Source organism: Vipera ursinii, assembly GCF_947247035.1.
Source record: "Vipera ursinii genome assembly, chromosome: 4".
In the NCBI taxonomy this organism is placed as follows: Eukaryota; Metazoa; Chordata; class Lepidosauria; order Squamata; family Viperidae; genus Vipera; species Vipera ursinii.
The window spans coordinates 82,999,216-83,016,253 of record NC_139514.1 but is presented as its reverse complement, the minus strand read 5'-3'; the positions used below and the strand labels follow the sequence as shown (position 1 = coordinate 83,016,253).

At 39.6% G+C, this 17,038-nt stretch overlaps 2 protein-coding genes across 2 annotated transcripts in view; one reads left to right on the top strand and one right to left on the bottom strand.

Moving 5' to 3' along the window:
- Positions 1 to 17,038, bottom strand: part of GABRB3 (gamma-aminobutyric acid type A receptor subunit beta3) — a gene marked incomplete at its 3' end in the record, with an annotated part of 371,697 nt that overhangs the window by 263,822 nt on the left and 90,837 nt on the right. The gene's annotated exons all lie outside the window — the stretch shown is intronic.
- The window catches only part of GABRA5 (gamma-aminobutyric acid type A receptor subunit alpha5), a gene marked incomplete at its 3' end in the record, with an annotated part of 115,749 nt that continues 105,186 nt past the window's right edge, over positions 6,476 to 17,038 (top strand). The window contains exon 1 of the mRNA XM_083361531.1: positions 6,476 to 6,564. Coding sequence (XP_083217657.1) covers positions 6,479 to 6,564 — 86 coding nt within the window. The 5' untranslated portion in view covers positions 6,476 to 6,478. The remainder of the gene's footprint in view (positions 6,565 to 17,038) is intronic.

Here is a 17,038-nt window from a genome sequence, read left to right as displayed (position 1 = left end):
CATTTGTCAGTCTTAACTGCTACATGGCGGTCTCTGTAAACATTTAAAACCATGAATGCCCTATACAGATTTGTTTAGCCCAATTGGTAGCAAGGAGTCTTTAAGCAGGCCTAAGTCTGACCTGGGTTGTAATATTTAAGCCTGTCATCTAACTACAGTTATCATGTCATTACAAAAATGTGTAAAACTGCTATCTATAGTTTTTTCACTTCAGGACATTCTATAAGAATGTAAGAAAATAGAAAAGATAACTGTGATACAAACTGGATCTTGTCACTTTAACAATATTTTATTGTTAAAACTATTAACAATAATTCATACTTTCCTTCAGGGGATTTCTTTCAAGATTACAATATTATGTTGCAAGCCAAAACAGTGTTTGCTTTTCAACTGGATTACTCTTGCTTTTCACTGAGACCCTATGCCTTTGATTAATATTTAGAAATCAGTACTCCAGAGAGCCATCCTGTATGCTTATGTCCTTTTTTCTTTATAATTGCCCTGTTGTTCCAAATGATACACACTTAAGAGCAAATTAGTACTTTAAAATAAATGTCTATATAACAATTCAGTATTTTTCTCTTGATGTGAATAATTCAAGTTCATACTAGAACGTGAAATTTTAATATCTGTGTAGACTTTATTTTTAATTGTATAGACTTTTAATATTTTCAGTTCTGAACATGGTAACACAGAGAGTTGGTAACACTAATAGTTTGAAACTGCTTCATTCACACATCTATAAATGTAGATATTTATAACTGTTCACCTATAGCAAAAATTCTTGCATTCCTTGATTTTCATTTTTTTAAATAATATAATAGGAAACTTAGTGAATTTTATATACACATAATTAGATAATGCCGGCGGGTTATTCCTAGGGGAAGAGCGTTCTCTGTGGGCGCGCCTGCCCTCTGGAATGATTTACCGTGGAACTTAGGACCGCCCCCGATCTGCGTTTGTTTCACCGGGACCTGAAAACCTGGTTTTTCGATCTATCAGGCCTGGACTGAAGGGGTTTTAGCTTTTTTAAATGTTGTTTTAATTGGGCTTAATTAATTTAATGTATTTTAATTCTATATTATTTTTATATTGTATTTTATGCTGCCCTGTAAACTGCCCTGAGTCCTTCGGGAATAGGGCGGTATAGAAATTTAATTAAATAAATAAATAAATAAATAAATAATGGAGCTTACATTAATCACTGAAATCTCCTTGGAGCCAATAGACAGTTTTACAGAAAGGCATGTTTATTCTGATCTTAAGGGATGCCATTATGAGGGGAGGGGGGAGGTAGGAGGAGGGGAGGGGGAGGGGGGGAGGTAGGGAGGGGGGAGGAGGGAGGGGGAAGGGGGGATTCTTAAAGGAAAATTGTATTTTAAAACTTTTCAATAAAAAAAAAGAAAATATGATAATGGAATGTGTCTGCTAGCAATTTACTATTAATATATTTTTCATATTGACAGGTGTATGTGTACCTGTTAAGCACCACACCTTGGTGAGAGATGTAATGGAAGTTAGGTTCTTGCAGGATTTATTGTTATAGAGATGAGGAATAATTCATGGGCCAATTTGTCATTAAGGTGACCCAAAAGGCATCTTCCAGAAGCCTCATTCCCCTGAGAAGTGGTTCAGCGAGTCAGTGGCGTAGCGTGGGTTGTCAGCACCCGGGGCAAGGCAAGTAATTTGCGCCCCCTAACCCGTGGATTTTAGCACTCGAGTCTGCACTGTCCCTCCCCCAGATAGTCTCTCGCTCTCTCTCCGCACTGCACCACACGCCTGGCACCCCCCCTCCACAGTGGGCGGTGACCCGGCGGCTCGGATCGGATTCGCACAGCCAGCACTGCAGTGAGAGAGAGTGAGTGAGCCAGGCAGGGGCAGAGAGCTGCGAGTGCGAGCGCGCCCCCCCAGATGTTGTGCCTGGTGCGCCCGGCCCCCCTGCACCCCCCACGCTACGCCACTACAGCGAGTGGTTTCCAGATGAATGTATACAGAGGACTACAGCAGAATAAGAATAAGCATTTGGGGTTCATTGCAGAATATATACTTTCAGTGCAATTGTTAGCACTTTTTTTAGAAATAATTCCAGCTTAAAGATGTGCATGTTTCCAATGGGAATTTATCCCTTCTCAGAACAATATTCTTAGCTGGTTGGACAAAAAGTTACTCAATTGCAATTGTCAGACCACTCAGTGCCTGAGGATATGATGAGCCTTTCCCCTCCCCAAAGAAGTGACTTCTTCCATGCCAATTGAGATGATGTTTTGCTCTTCTTTCTTCCAGTTACAATAATTCAGAGCGCCTCCTACCTTCTAACACTGGAGGTTTATTGTGTTGCCCCAGTTTTGACTGAAGATATATAGTCCATTTACTGGTAACTGTTTTCTGAGATTTCAGTGATGGCTCTTCCTCAAGTCTTGGGAAATGTCAGGAGCCTTCTATTTCTAAAGACATGTTCCCTCACTAAGCTAGAGTTTTTGGGAGGAATGGTCTTTTCATGCAACAAAGTCAATTCACATACTGACCATTTTGTATATATTTCTAGAGTTTCACAGAGACAGGTAAGCCATAAGCAGTAAGAGATGCTTTAAGTAAATAAGGAGGTCACAGGCAGCAAATTAGTTATTGCAGAGTAACATGTCACAAAACATATGATTCTGCAGTAGCTGACTTCATCCAACACACAAGGTGATTACATTCTAACATGTAACATACAGAGCCTTGGTGGAGCAATGGGCTAATGCCTCCTTAAGTAACACCAGCTGCCTGCAATTAGTGCAGGTTCGAGTCCCACCAGGCTCAAGGTTGACTCAGCCTTCCATCCTTCTGAGGTAGGTAAAATGAGGACCCAGATTGTTGGGGGCAATTAAGCTGACTTTGTAATAATGCCGCTGGGGTGTGTGTGAAAGCCCTAATAAGCAGGCATATACATAGAATGAAGGCTACTGCTAAGCTTGTAAGCCGCCCTGAGTCTTCGGAGAAGGGCGGGATATAAATGGAATTTTTAAAAAAAATGTGAACCAAACCACAATTTGCTAGCAGAGCTAACCAGGACAAAAAAAATGTTGGGTCTAAAATATGTCTCAGGTTCCCATATCTCCTGTGAACTGAATGTTACAAAGGATTATTATACAAAGATGAACAGTTAAGAAATGCAAAGATGTCCAAAAGAAGAGCTATGCCAGGCTATATATATATACTACTGTTGCTTTCTCTAGGAACTCTGCCAAACCAGCTTACTTTGCTTTCTAAGGCTGAGATCATAGCATATGACCATAGCAGGAAATACGTTCACCTATACCCAATCCATCATTTGGTTATTAGATAATGCAACAATATTTTTAAGAACAAGACTTTGCTGTTCAATGCAAAGTACACTACAAACTGAGGTCTGTCAAGAGATCAGGAGTTAGGATTTTAAGAAACTCAAGAATATTCTTGCTAACAGAACCTGCATGATCCCAAAGGAAGGGTGACCCAGGAAGTCCTGTGCTAAAGGTGTGGTTTAATGGTGGTGGCGGAGTAAGGCATGTGGCTTACAATCTCCTTTGCTCTTCCCTTACCTAGAAGAAACAGAAATATGGCTCCTGCACTTCTGAAGAAAGTGTGTCCAGACTTGTTTGAATTTGGAAATTTACATACAGAAATTTACATACAGAATTTTGATTGAAGTGCAACTGGAATTTCAGAATACCACCACTTAGAACTACATTCTAAATATTTATTTAATTTAGAGCAAAATCCAATTTAGCATACATTCATGGAGTTTCATCTCCCTCAACTGCTTGGGAATGATAAGCTGTTATCATTTTACTAACCATTCCTTCTGCTCAAGACAGTTCACCAATCTGATCAACAATCTGCTTGGGATAGTCATTATTCCTCTGACAGCATAGACTTGTTATGACCCCCTCTCCCCCCCCAATTTTTGAACAGCCTAAATCGTGTGAGGACGTAAGAAAACGATATAAATACAGCCTGAAAGGGCGAGCGTTCTAATTTCCTATAGTATTTTTCTTATCCGCATCTATCGGTCCAGAATCTCCGGATTTCTAAAAATCACAGTTCAGTCCCAAAGGTGCTTTTTCAGGAGGCAACTGGACTTTCTTGTTTTTCTTCTCTTCTGTCAACCTGGATCTTCCCTAACTGAAGAATCCCAAACAAAGAGTGTACAAACTACCTCCGCCTTTGGAATCTTCGGTCCTAGAAACAATAGCACTTCGGGAGCGCTTGGCTAAGCAGCTTTACGTATGTAAAAATAGGGGCGCAGCAATTAATATGAACTATTTTTGCTCCTCGTGCAGCGGCCTCTGTCGGCGCCGCGCCGCGCGGCAGCCGTTCTTCTGCCAGTCCAGGAATAGCCATGTGCAGAGTACGAGGGAAAGGCTAGCGGGGATAAGGGAAGATCCGAGGCGAAGAAAAGAGAGCAGAGGAATCGCCGGGAGCCCTGGAAAATGGGAGGCCCCTCGCATCAAAGCAATTAACGCCCTTCCCGGGATTTCTTCAGGGGGGGAAAGCTGGGAGGAACGAAGATGTTTTATCACCGGTAGTAGTAGCAGCTTCGAATTCACCGGCGGCAGCCCTAGCAGAAAGCGATTGCAGAGAGAGGCGCAATTCGCGCGGCGGAACTCCTCGGCCATAGGTAAGCCGCCCATTTTCTTCCCCGTGTTATGAATTGGCGGGAGTCTTTGCGCTATTCTGTCGGGGGATGGCGGCTGGCCACGAAGGGAGGAGAAGTGCGTACTTGGGCAGAGCCTGTGACCGGTAGACCTCCTCCAACCCGAAGGCAATGGACCCGCGGCAAGAGACCATCTCGCTTATTTGGGACAAATTTGGTTTCGAAGGGACCACTCCCTCTACCAGCTGGGGATCTCTGGAGGCTTGGATGGTGAGGAAGGGCAGGGGGAGTTTGGACGAGGCGAATGAGGATTGCTATTCTCTTCGCTTTCAAGAAGGGGAGTGAAGCCGGGCCGTCCTCAGGGACGGCGGCGCCCCTCTGCGAGGTGCACTTCTGCAGGAGTTTGTAGGAGTTGGGGGCCGGGGGAGGTTGGCGGGCGGGAAGAGTGAGGCGTCCGAGCGGCTTCATTGCAGCCCTGGGCGCTGGGATGCAGCAGCAGCAGCCTCAACAGCAGGTGCAACCGCAGGATTCCCAAAAGCCGCCAACCAGACTGTGCGACTGGATCTGGCCCCGGGTCCTTCCCGTTCCCGGTCCGTTCGAGGAGGTGCGTTCCTATGGGGGGGGGGTGTGTGAGAGAGATTTTTAGAGCATAACCCGAGGAGGGGATCAGCCAGGGCTCTGGCAAGAGGCGAGTAAGTGAATTTCAGGACGCGGGAAGGGCTAGGCAGGAAGGCTCTGCAGAACCCTCTTCCTTTGACCAAGGGAGGGGGATGAAGGTGGGGAAAACGGGGTGCACACGTGTGTGTGTGTGTGTGTGTGTGTGTGTGTGTGAATGTGAATGAAGGCACCTATCCACGATTCCAGAGCGTGAAGGCGGCAGAAAACTGGAGATCGTTTCTAAGCGAGGCAACGTCGCTGACAAGTAAACGTGCTCGGGAAAGCTTTTGTTTTAATTTTAAGCGAGGCCGAGTCCTTCCATCAATCTCTGTTGTCACTTGGCTATTTCCAGAGACTGATGGCTGCCACATCACTTATAAAACAACAACAATAAAAAAAACCTTGCACACACATCCCTGGCATTCAGTGCATAGTATCTCCAGCAAACTGTGACAATTCTGAAGGCATTAGGATGTTTGTGACCAACCCAATTACAATTAGTCTGCCCCTTATGGATCAAACAAGTACAGAAGCTATGCCACTGAATTTTGGGATCAGGTATTGTCCTTTTCTCCTTTCCCCACCCTTCCTATGTAATACATTGCTAAAGCAAATACCAGTATGGCCATTGTTTTATTTAAGAGAGCACTGTATGTTGGCATCCTGAATTTCAGGGCAAATGAGCCACCTGAGAAAATAAGTAAGGCAAAAGAATGATTTTTATGTAGTGTGTACACACATACAGCATCCATACAGAAAGAGAAATGGGATGGATTAAACAGCCGTTCCATAGAAATAGACGTTCCAATCAGAAAAGAATATCTTTCTTATTTACCTGATTGATGTGAATAAGAAATAACTTTTATATTGTATGTCTGGATAGTCATTTAGGTAGAGTAACAAGCTGTAGCCCCAAAGATCCCATTGTGCTTGGGATTCAGGCAGGCCAGGTGATTTGATTAATATATGGATCATTCGTATAGAATGATAAATCATCTTACACTGGTTTGGTCATCCAGATAACTTGAATACCTTGATTGATCTGACAAATGCTGTAGTATGTATTGCTTGAAATCTGGTGTATTAATTGCATTGAATTAAACATTTACAGCGTGCCACTCTTATTTGATGCAGCTCCAGAACAAAGGTGATAAAGGCACACTCCAGCAAAATCAACCAATTCTATTAACAATTTCATTGGGAATGGACAATGGGAAGCTTCCTGATTTTATCATGATCAAGAACTGCTTTCTTCTTTGTATTTCCATGGATTTAATCAGTCATTTTGGGTAAGTATTCACTAAATGACTTTCTAAAGTATAGTTTAGTAAATCTTTGCCAAACTGCAGCATTTCAGAGTTTTGTTTTTGGTTTAATATAAATAAAAACCAAGGTTTTTTAAAAAATAAAAAATAAAAAAGACCTAAGGGGAAATATCCTAATACCTTTTATGGCCCTCAGTGGCAGAGTGTTATATTTGGGACAAACTGGCTCAGTTTTCTCAACTGTAAAATAGCAATAAGATGGGCATATTCTGAAAGTAAGTCAGATATAATTCATATAACTATGTGATTGCTAATAAAATATGTATTAGTATTGGTACTCCAAGGGATGCGGTGGCTCAGTGGGTTAGGACGCTGAGCTTGTCGATCAGATGGTCGGCAGTTTGGCGGGTCGAATCCTGAGTGTCGTGTAACAGAGTGAGCGCCTGTTACTCGTTAAGCACATAAAAATGCAAGTAGAAAAATAGGAACCACTACGGTGGGAAGGTAACAGCGTTCCGTGCGCCTTTGGCATCTAGTCATGCCGGCCACATGACCACGGAGACGTCCTCAGACAAGCGCTGGCTCTTCGGCTTTGAAACGGAGATGAGCACCGGCCCCTAGAGTTGGAAACGACTAGCACGCATGTGCGGGGGAAACTTTACCTTTATTGGTACTCCAAAATTGTTTGATGTATCTAGCTTATGATACTTATTATAAAGAGAATGTTAGTTAATTGGTAGGTAGTCTGTATTTTGGAAGTTATAGCAAACAAAATAGTATGTCTTGCTCATTTACTCTCTCTCCAACTCTTATCCAGAAAGGATAATTATTACCAAAAGATGCAATTTCTCTGAATATGTGTATCACATTTTTTTATTTTTATTCATTTAAAATATTTATATTACCACTCAACTTATTCAGCAAATTGTTAAAAGTTTTGTTAGTAGATGTTTTAGTAGTTTATCCTTCACTTGTTGCGTATAAATGCACTTTCTGTTCTTCTGGTGGGCAGCTCTGGTGGTTTCCAAATTTTTGATTCAGTTACATCTGGCCCAATTTCTCTCTGTTCTGTTCTCTTACAATGTATTATTGTAATGATTATGAAAACAGTATGGGACAGAGATGGAATAAATACTTATAATGAGGATACTAAAGAAATACCAATGGAACAACTTCCTTCTGTATTCATTCCTTCTGTTGACTGGTATTTCTATCCACTTCTCCAGAATCACAGTTATTTCCTTGGGGTAGGACAAAGACTGGCTAGAAAGTCTTACAATGGAAATTGTAAGAAGAGAAAGACTTAATGACTATGAGAATTAGTGTTATATATAGAACAGTGAATTTTGTTGAGTTTTGCCTGGGACGGGTATACATGAATGATTTGTGGAATGAAAAGATAAAGGTTCACTCATTTCTGATTAAGATAACTTAGGTGTGCATTCCGTTTTACTGCATTGGGATTACAAAAGTCAGTGCTACCATATAAATCATCTGGATGGAAAAATGTTGTCAAATGTGAAGCTTTAGGTTGAGGGAAGGAAGTTGTGATGTTGTACAATGAGCACAAATGTTTCTTTTTTTTTGTTTAATCATTACCGATTCTCGAACATTGCCTGGACAAGTCTCTGCAGTTTTCTTGGCAGGTGATTTGTCATTGCCTTTCTCAATAATTAAAAGAAATAGAAGCCTTAAACAAATGACGTTAGTAGATCTCAGTACAGGTAGTCCTTGACTTACAAAAGTTCATTGAGTGACTTTTTGAAGTTATAACACTGGAAAAAGTGACTTATGACAATTTTTCACACTTATGACCATTGCAGCATCCCCATGGTCACTTAATTTATATTCAGATGCTTGACATCTGACATTTATGATGGTTGTAGTGTCCTGGGGTCATGCAATCAGCTTTGCAACCTTCTGACCAGCAAAGTCAATGGGGAAGCCAGAATCACTAAACAACCATGTTACCAATTTACCAATGGCAGTGATTCAGTTAACAAATGTGACAAAAAAGTCATAAAACAGGGCAAAACTCACTTAAGAAATTTCTCACTTAGCAGCATTTGGGCTCAATTGTGGTTGTAAGTCAAGGACTACCTGTACACAATTAAATTCTGAGGTCACCTTGGTTTACCTAAAAGGAATGTTGGAAAAAATTCTAATAATGTTTACAAATCTAATTAAATATGCATGGGACTCTTCTATAAGACAACATAAAATGATCTAACTTAAGGGTGGGCAGTTAATTTTCCCAAGGGGCCACTTGAGAAACTGGGATTTTTGTGGAGGGCCAAACCAATAGGACCAATACATTACTGTGAAGGTGTGTAGGTGTGCACATACATAAATTGAAAAAAAAATAGCAGTAAATGCAGTTGTATTGCATGGTGGTGTATTCTTATTTACACTGATTTCTAACTTCTAATCAACCTCCTGTGGGCTGGACAGGGCTGGATGTGGCCTGGGGGCTGTGAAATAACCAAGTCTGTCCTAATTGTTTTAAACAATCTCCTCTTTTCCCTCCTCCTCATCTCCTTTCCTTTCAGGTAGTTTTCATTTTTCTCTACATTGATACTTGTCACAACCCCCCTTAGAGAATACTTTAATTGTGTGATAGAAAAGAAAATGACAATCTTTAAAACATTTCTACTTTTGCTGTTGTTTTTTAGCAGGAAGATCTTGAGTGGGTTTTATAATCTATAATTTTGTAGGAATTTATGCTTTAATAAGAAATATATTGAAGAGATTTTAATTTTAAAATAACTTTTCATTTGTTAGTGGAAATCATAGTTTAAAAGAATAATGTTATAATAAAGATCACTTGAACTTCAAGTTCTAGATAATTTGAAAAGGTAAATATATTTTAATTGTGCCTGGCTTGTCCTGTGATTTTTCAGCTGGTGGTATTAAAAGTTCCATTTGAAAGTAGATAGAATGAAAATCAAGTCGCTGAGCACTATTGTCTCAGTGGAAGTCTATCTCTCTTTGGAAGAGCATATTGGAGCTGTGACTAGGGGGGCCTTTGCCCAGGTTTGCCTGGTGCGCTAGTTGCGGCCCTATCTAGACCGGGATGCCTTGTGCACAGTCACTCATGCGCTCGTGACCTCCCGTCTAGACTACTGTAATGCTCTCTACATGGGGCTGCCCTTGAGGTCCACCTGGAGACTCCAACTGGTGCAAAATGCAGCCGCGCGAGTTGTCTTGGGAGTTTCCCGATACTCCCATGTTACACCTTTGCTCCGCGAGCTGCATTGGCTACCGGTTGCTCTCTGGGTGAGGTTCAAGGTGTTAGTGATGACTTACAAAGCCCTTCATGGCATGGGTCCGGATTACCTACGGCAACACCTGGGCCGGCGTCAACTTTCCTCTGTCCAGTGCGCTCCCACAGAGAGGGCCTCCTCAGGGTGCCGCCGATCAAAGAATGCCGATTGGTGACACCCAGGGGGAGAGCGTTCTCTGTGGGTGCACCAGACCTCTGGAACCGCTTACCGGTTGAGCTCCGGATGGCCCCCGACCTTCGCTCCTTCCGGCGCGATCTCAAAACTTTCTTTTTCGAACAAGCTGGCCTGGTCTGACGGGATGGGGTTGGGTTTTTATAAATAGTTTTAATTTTAATATGTATTAATTTTATGGGCATAATGTTTAATGGCTTTTTAATTTTTGTATTCTATTTTTATTGTGTATTGCCCTGTTCACTGCCCTGAGTCCTCCGGGAGAAGGGCGGTATACAAATTAAATTATTAAATTATTATTAGAAAGCTCCTGTTTGAGACTTAGTGAAATGAGCCATCATGAGATCAAACAACAGTTTCTATTGTTAGTGCACCTAGGATGTCCTTAGTGTTACCACTGTTCCCAGTTGAATATAGTTTATTGGCCTACTTGCTTTGTTGTATTCTTGCAAGGAGAGTCATCTTCCATTTGTCCAGAGAAGGGATACATGTAATAAAACATAGGCTTAAAAGAAATACAGTAACTGGACATGAAGGATCACTCTCATGGTTCTCAAGAGAAAAATGTATCAGTGAAAAAGCAAAATGAATGAAGTTCAGGAAGAGTGCATACAGCTGTGGTCAAGAGACAACAATATGTTTGTCCCGCAAGAGGGAAAGAGTAATGAACCACATCCCATTCATACTATTAAAGGTAAAGGTTCCCCCGCACATGCGTGCTAGTCGTTTCCGACTCTAGGGACCGGTGCTCATCTCCGTTTCAAAGCCGAAGAGCCAGCGCTTGTCCGAGGACGTCTCCGTGGTCATGTGGCCGGCATGACTAGCACGGAACGCTGTTACCTTCCCACCGTAGTGGTCCCTATTTTTCTACTTGCATTTTTACGTGCTTTCGAACTGCTAGGTGGGCAGAAGCTGGGACGAGTAACAGGCGCTCACTCTGCTACGCGGCACTTGGGATTTGATCCACCAAACTGCCGACCTTCTGATCGACAAGCTCAGTGTCCTAACCCACTGAGCCACCGCGTCCCTTATTCATACTATTATGCGATTACAAAAATATATTTAATAGTCATTTTACCTAACCTGAAACTGAAGATTAGAAGTGTCTATCAAGTGTTCATAGCAGCCTCACCAAACTGCTACTGCTAAGATACATTACAAGTTCTGTACTGGTTTCAATTGTTAGCTCTGTGACCATTAAAAGGAAAAATAAGTACAATACTATCTGACTATCTTTTTTATTTTAAATTTGAGTACATTTACATTTTTTAAATCAATTGGAGTGCTGAACAATTTGTTCTTATGAGTGTACTTAGTCAAAAGGAATTAAAAATAGAGGAGATTTGTGTATGGTCGACAAATTTCAAGAGGAAATCATAGAAACTAGAATAAGAATAGTTATTTTCAATAGCTGCTCAAGACTGGACAAGGAGCAATTGATTTTAAATTGTTGAACAATAAATATAGTTATATATATTTTTAGCTGAAATAGTCCAGTAAGCCTTTTTTGATAAAAGCAAACATTTTCTGGGTGATGTTAAAATCTGGTTCTGCTCTGGAATATGTAGCACTATTAATATGATAAAAATATAGTTATTCATAATAAGAAATGTAGTAGATTATTCCTAATTCCTTCTAAGAATACTGAGAGTCAGTTTGGTGTAGTGGTAAAGGCATTAGGATAGATTGTCAATTCTAGTTCAGCATTAGGCACTAAGCCAACTGGGTGGCTGTGGACCAGTCACTTTCTCTCACACAAGGAAGCAGGCAGTAATAGTTCTGAAATATTGTCAAGAAAATTGCAGAGCCTTGTCGTGGCAGTCACCAGGAGTTAAGACTGATTCCTAAATAAAAGAGTTAAAAGTATCCTTCTATAATTTTTGATAAATCTTTGTTCAAAGAACAGTAAAAGGAAGTGAGGCTTTTCAGTATTTTATCAGCTTGGCAGAGATAGGTTAATTGTAGTGTAGATTATTTGTCCTTAAAAGTTTTTAGCAAAATCATTTTTAAATAGATAACATTTGCCAAACAATTCCTCTTAATCCACTCCAGGAGTTAAATTCTCCATGCACTGCATTGTTGGCTACAGACTATTCTGATGCGCAATTGAGCAATGCAGGAGTTTGTGAAAGTTTGTGTAACTGAGCCAAGGAATTTGGTTCTCCTTTTAGCTGCAGTTAAATAACTACCTTGAGAAATATTTGGGGATTTCTTAGAAAAGCCATATACATCTTCATAAGGGTTGCTCTAATAAACTGAAGCAGCATTTTCAATACACCAGTTGACACCAATTGAGTCCATTTATCACATCCTGATATTTCAGTAATTACTTTTTGTTTTATGGTATATTTTTTGAAGTAGTAAACAAAACCAATATATTGTAAGCAATGTGATATATGATTTTTTCTTTGTTTCCTTTTGTAATAAGTGGAAACTCCTTCTTTATTTCATAGGTGAAAGTATAAGCTGTAGGATAGTCTACTGCTAAGCTTGTAAGCCGCCCTTAGTCTTCGGAGAAGGGCGGGATATAAATGGAATTAAAATTAAAAAAATTAATAAATAAAATATTTTAACCATTAGGATAGAAAGCAGTAAAGTTCTGGAAATAAATAAATGCTTTGGAAAAAGAAATTGGAGTGTGTTATAGATTTGAAACCTGTATCTAAACTATTAATTTATGAGCACTGATTTCTTCACACTAGAAAATATTATTGCCACATTTATTTTAGCTAAGTTTAATATTATAGCAACTAAAATAAAAGTTGTTAATCTAGTTTGTATTCGCTGATTTTGGAAGCTAAGCAGGATTGGTCCTGGTTAGTACCTGGATGGGGCAATCTTAGGAAATATTAGGTCTACTAGTTCACCTCTTGAGTGTTTCAATGTTTCCTGGAAGAAGGCAGTGATAAATTATTTTCATAATGCTGCCCAAAAGTTGCAGGTATATAATCTCCATGTGCTATGCTTCTATCTAGGGTTTCTCTACATTAGTTATCATGCAAAAACCAAAGCATAGTAATTATACATAACAGCAATCTTGTCTGATTTGGGTGTAAGAATAGCAGCATTTTCAGTGCTATTGAGCCACCATATTTGATAACCTGCCAACTCACACTTACAGTAGCATGCAAGAATCAAAATACAGTAGTCCTTTTAGGTTTTTGTTGTTGAATAGTTTTCCTCTTTTTTCTTAACCTTCCATTGACTTCAATAGAAGGGCACTAAAATACCATTTTCAGGCTGGTGTAGTTGAAAATATAGTTGAAGATTCAAAGCTGCTTCTCTACAGTATTTCAAATGTCTTGTTTTGGAACCACCACAAGCACTAGCAAAACTATCTGTAGCATAACTATAAAGGTAAAGCCTTCAAGTTGAATTTGATTCTTGGAGACTTTATGGACATAATCATGCACACCTGTATCTTTTTCTAAGACCTCCCTTGGTGACTGGAAGGAAGTATAAATTGACTTGACAGTGCCACAGACATATTGATGAAGAAGTAAAGAACTTTGGATTGAAAGCTGAATTCCTTGCTGCCAAAATTTTCCTGTATGGAAACAGCATGAGCAGAAAAAGACTTCCTGAGTCTATATCTATACTATATCTAAACACGGATCCTACATCTAGACCTAAACAACTATCTATGGAAATTCACCTGTTCACTTTGTGTTAGGCATGTCTCCACATTAAAAAAGCATCTCTTTTTATCCTTAACCCCTATGTTTGTGGAATTGGAGGTTAGGAACATTGTTATGGCCTTAGTTTTGAGGATCAATAAATTTGCTAGCCCTGGAGTTTCCAGCTAATTACCTAACCCATTTCTTTTTCTTCTTCACGATACAAGAAAATTTACCTCACTCAATACTGGTAGGTTTTGATTATGTTTTCAGGGGTGGAAATCCACACAAATTCATTCGGAACAAGAATGGTATCTAAGTTTCTTGACAATTAAGGAAGGAGGCAAAATAATGCCCAGCAATATTTCCCCATTCCTACTTAGAAAGGTTATAGGTTAGCCAGTGAATGCTACATAAGAGCACTCAAATGCCCATCCACCCCCCCCGCCCACCCACCTACCCATCCATCCATCCATCCATCCATCTATCTATCTATCTATCTATCTATCTATCTATCTATCTATCTATCTATCTATCTATCTATCATCTATCATCTATCATCTATCTATCTATCTTTCTCACAAAACAAGTTTCCAGAGAGGTTAACCTACAAGCAGTGGGAGAGAAAATGACATAGGAGTAAAAGAGTATATGAAAAAAGATTAAAAAACAAATTCATTGTGTGAATAACAAAAAGACTTTAAAATTGTAATTATATTTCCCATAAAAAATTACAATCCAAGACAACCTTTGAAGGTTTTCTGGTGTCCATATCTAAGATGTTGTGAGCAAACTTATTTGGCCCTGTTATCCTGATGATTAACCGAATAATTGCAAACCATGTTGATTAGCCTTCAATGTGTCAAATATATTTTGTTGTCTCTGTTATAATCAACCTACACAATTACTCCTATGTAATTTGTCTCTCTCTCTCTGTGGAAAAATTAGAAACATAAATATGCACCACTCTAATATCAACTTTTCCACGCCATAGAGATATTTGATGCATAAAACAGATGTTCCCTGTGTTTATGAAGCAAGAGCAAACTAACATTTCTGCCTTAAAGTGACCTAGAATTCTGTTGATTTTAAAGCAGAAAAGAATACCATGAAGGTTATGAGGATATATCTGCTTTTCTAGATCTGTATGTGTAAGATTTTATCATACATAAGAGATCAGAATAGTGATGGAGTACAAATAGATCTTTCTTCTTGGACAGATCTCCCATGGCTTAATTCTGATGCATGTCCAGGTCATTTTTCACTTGGATCCTTTTCTTTTAATTTATGAGAAATAGTCTGTGTGACAATCATGAATTGGATATGAAATAGTATTAACAAACAGAAAAAATACACAGTAATGTGTGACTTGCTATTGTTTTAGCAATTTTGTAATTTTTGCTGCAAAGGACTAGCACAGTTACCCTATGCTAGTTTTTTTGCAGCAAAAAAAGCAAAACATCCCAGGAAGCTTTGATTTTAATTTTCATGATAGAGGCAAAAAGAAAGAAATAGAAAGAAATGCTTCAGAAAGCAAGACACCATTCGTATTTAATAGACGGGAAGGAAACAAAGTGAAACAACAGAAACAAATTGCAAAAAAAGATGATTCTGTTATACAAAAAGCTTACTGGGACAATTAATATGAGATATTAGGAAGTCATAATTTGCCAATTTCTCTTGGAGTCATATGTTGAAACATATGTATATCTTTAAACCTTGTTTTAGATAAAGTCCTTCAGATTAATAAACAACTGAAGAAATGTACAAATTTGCTATTCTTAGTATTAAAGAAAGTCCTCTGTAACAAAGGGCATATGAAAGCTGATCTTTATAGGTTGTGGTTTTCCTTATTACTGAAAGGTTTTGCATATTCTACTGTATTCTGTAAACATTTTTTTCAAAGTTTGTCAACTTAGTTTGAATCATTTTAAGCTCACTTTAAACAAATAAAGCATGAAAGCTAAATGGCTAGTTGATAAAATAATGTGGTTCCTTGCTTTCTGTCCTAAGATGTGAACAAATATTTAACAATGTGTTGTTAACATTATTATATAAATTCTATAAGTCACGTGATCAGCATTTATAATCTTCCCAGTCAGATTCTGACAAAGTCAAGGGGGGAAGCTGATTTGCTTAACCATATGATTGACTTTATGACTGCACAAAAAAGGCTGTAAAATTGGACATGACTCAGTTAACAGTCATCTTGATTAGCAATGGAAATTCTGGTCCCAATTGTGGTTGTAAATCGAGAATTACCTGTGGATGTTTTTTTCTCTCTGTTGAACACATGGTGGTGTTTTAAACATTTAAATGATGAATCTGAATCTAAAGGCTCCAAGACATTTTATATGATCTGAGCAAGTTTGCAGGTTTAAATCAACCCATTCAACAAAACTTCACAAATTTCACTTATCTCATTTTAGCTAAATATTATGGCAAAATAATGCAATAGGAATACATCTCTTTGGGCTCCATACTCATCTCCTATTTTTGTCCCCATTGGTAGCATGCTCAACCCTTATGAGTAGACCTGAGCATTTTACGGCCTTCAGGCAGGCCCAAGTTGTCCTGCGGCATTGGCAGCATCAGCTAGGCAGCGTGGGGTAGCCGCAAGGGTTGGGCAGGGCATCAGTGTGGAGCAGTGTCGGTGGTGGGGAAGAGTGGAATGGTGGTAGCATTGGGGATAGGGCACAGTGGGCCTCCACAGCATTCTCAGTTTCTCATGTGGCCCTTTGAGAAAACTAATTCTCATGAGTTTGCTATCAGAATAACAGAAATGCATTTCTTCCTTGATATAATATATTCTTACTGTTTAGCATTCCTATACTGGGTCAAATACAAGTGACATTTTGGGAAATGGTATAGCGTAGCAATAAAAATGGAATTTATGAAAAATCTTTGTTATGTGGTTTGAAACTTATCCTTGGGTTTTCCATCCAGAATTTACTTAAGATCAGTCATTGCTCAGGGAAACAGTACTGACTAAGGAACATTTAACAGGACTCGCGATTTTATGTCAGATTGTTAGAGAATACATTGGTCATCTTTGTTGTTAGTTGCGAAGTCGTGTCCGACCCATCGCGACCCTATGGACAACGTTCCTCCAGGCTTTCCTGTCCTCTACCATCTTCTGGAGTCCATTTAAGCTCACGCCTACTGCTTCAGTAACTCCATCCAGCCACCTCATTCTCTGTCGTCCCCTTCTTCTATTGGCCTCAATCTTACCCAGAATTAGGCTCTTCTCCAGTGAGTCCTTCCTTCTCATTAGGTGGCCAAAGTATTTGAGTTTTAGCTTCTGGATCTGGCCTTCTAAAGAGCAGTCAGGGTTGATCTCCTCTAGGACTGACCGGTTTGATCGCCTTGCAGTCCAAGGGACTCGCAGGAGTCTTCTCCAGCACCAGAGTTCAAAGGCTTCAATTC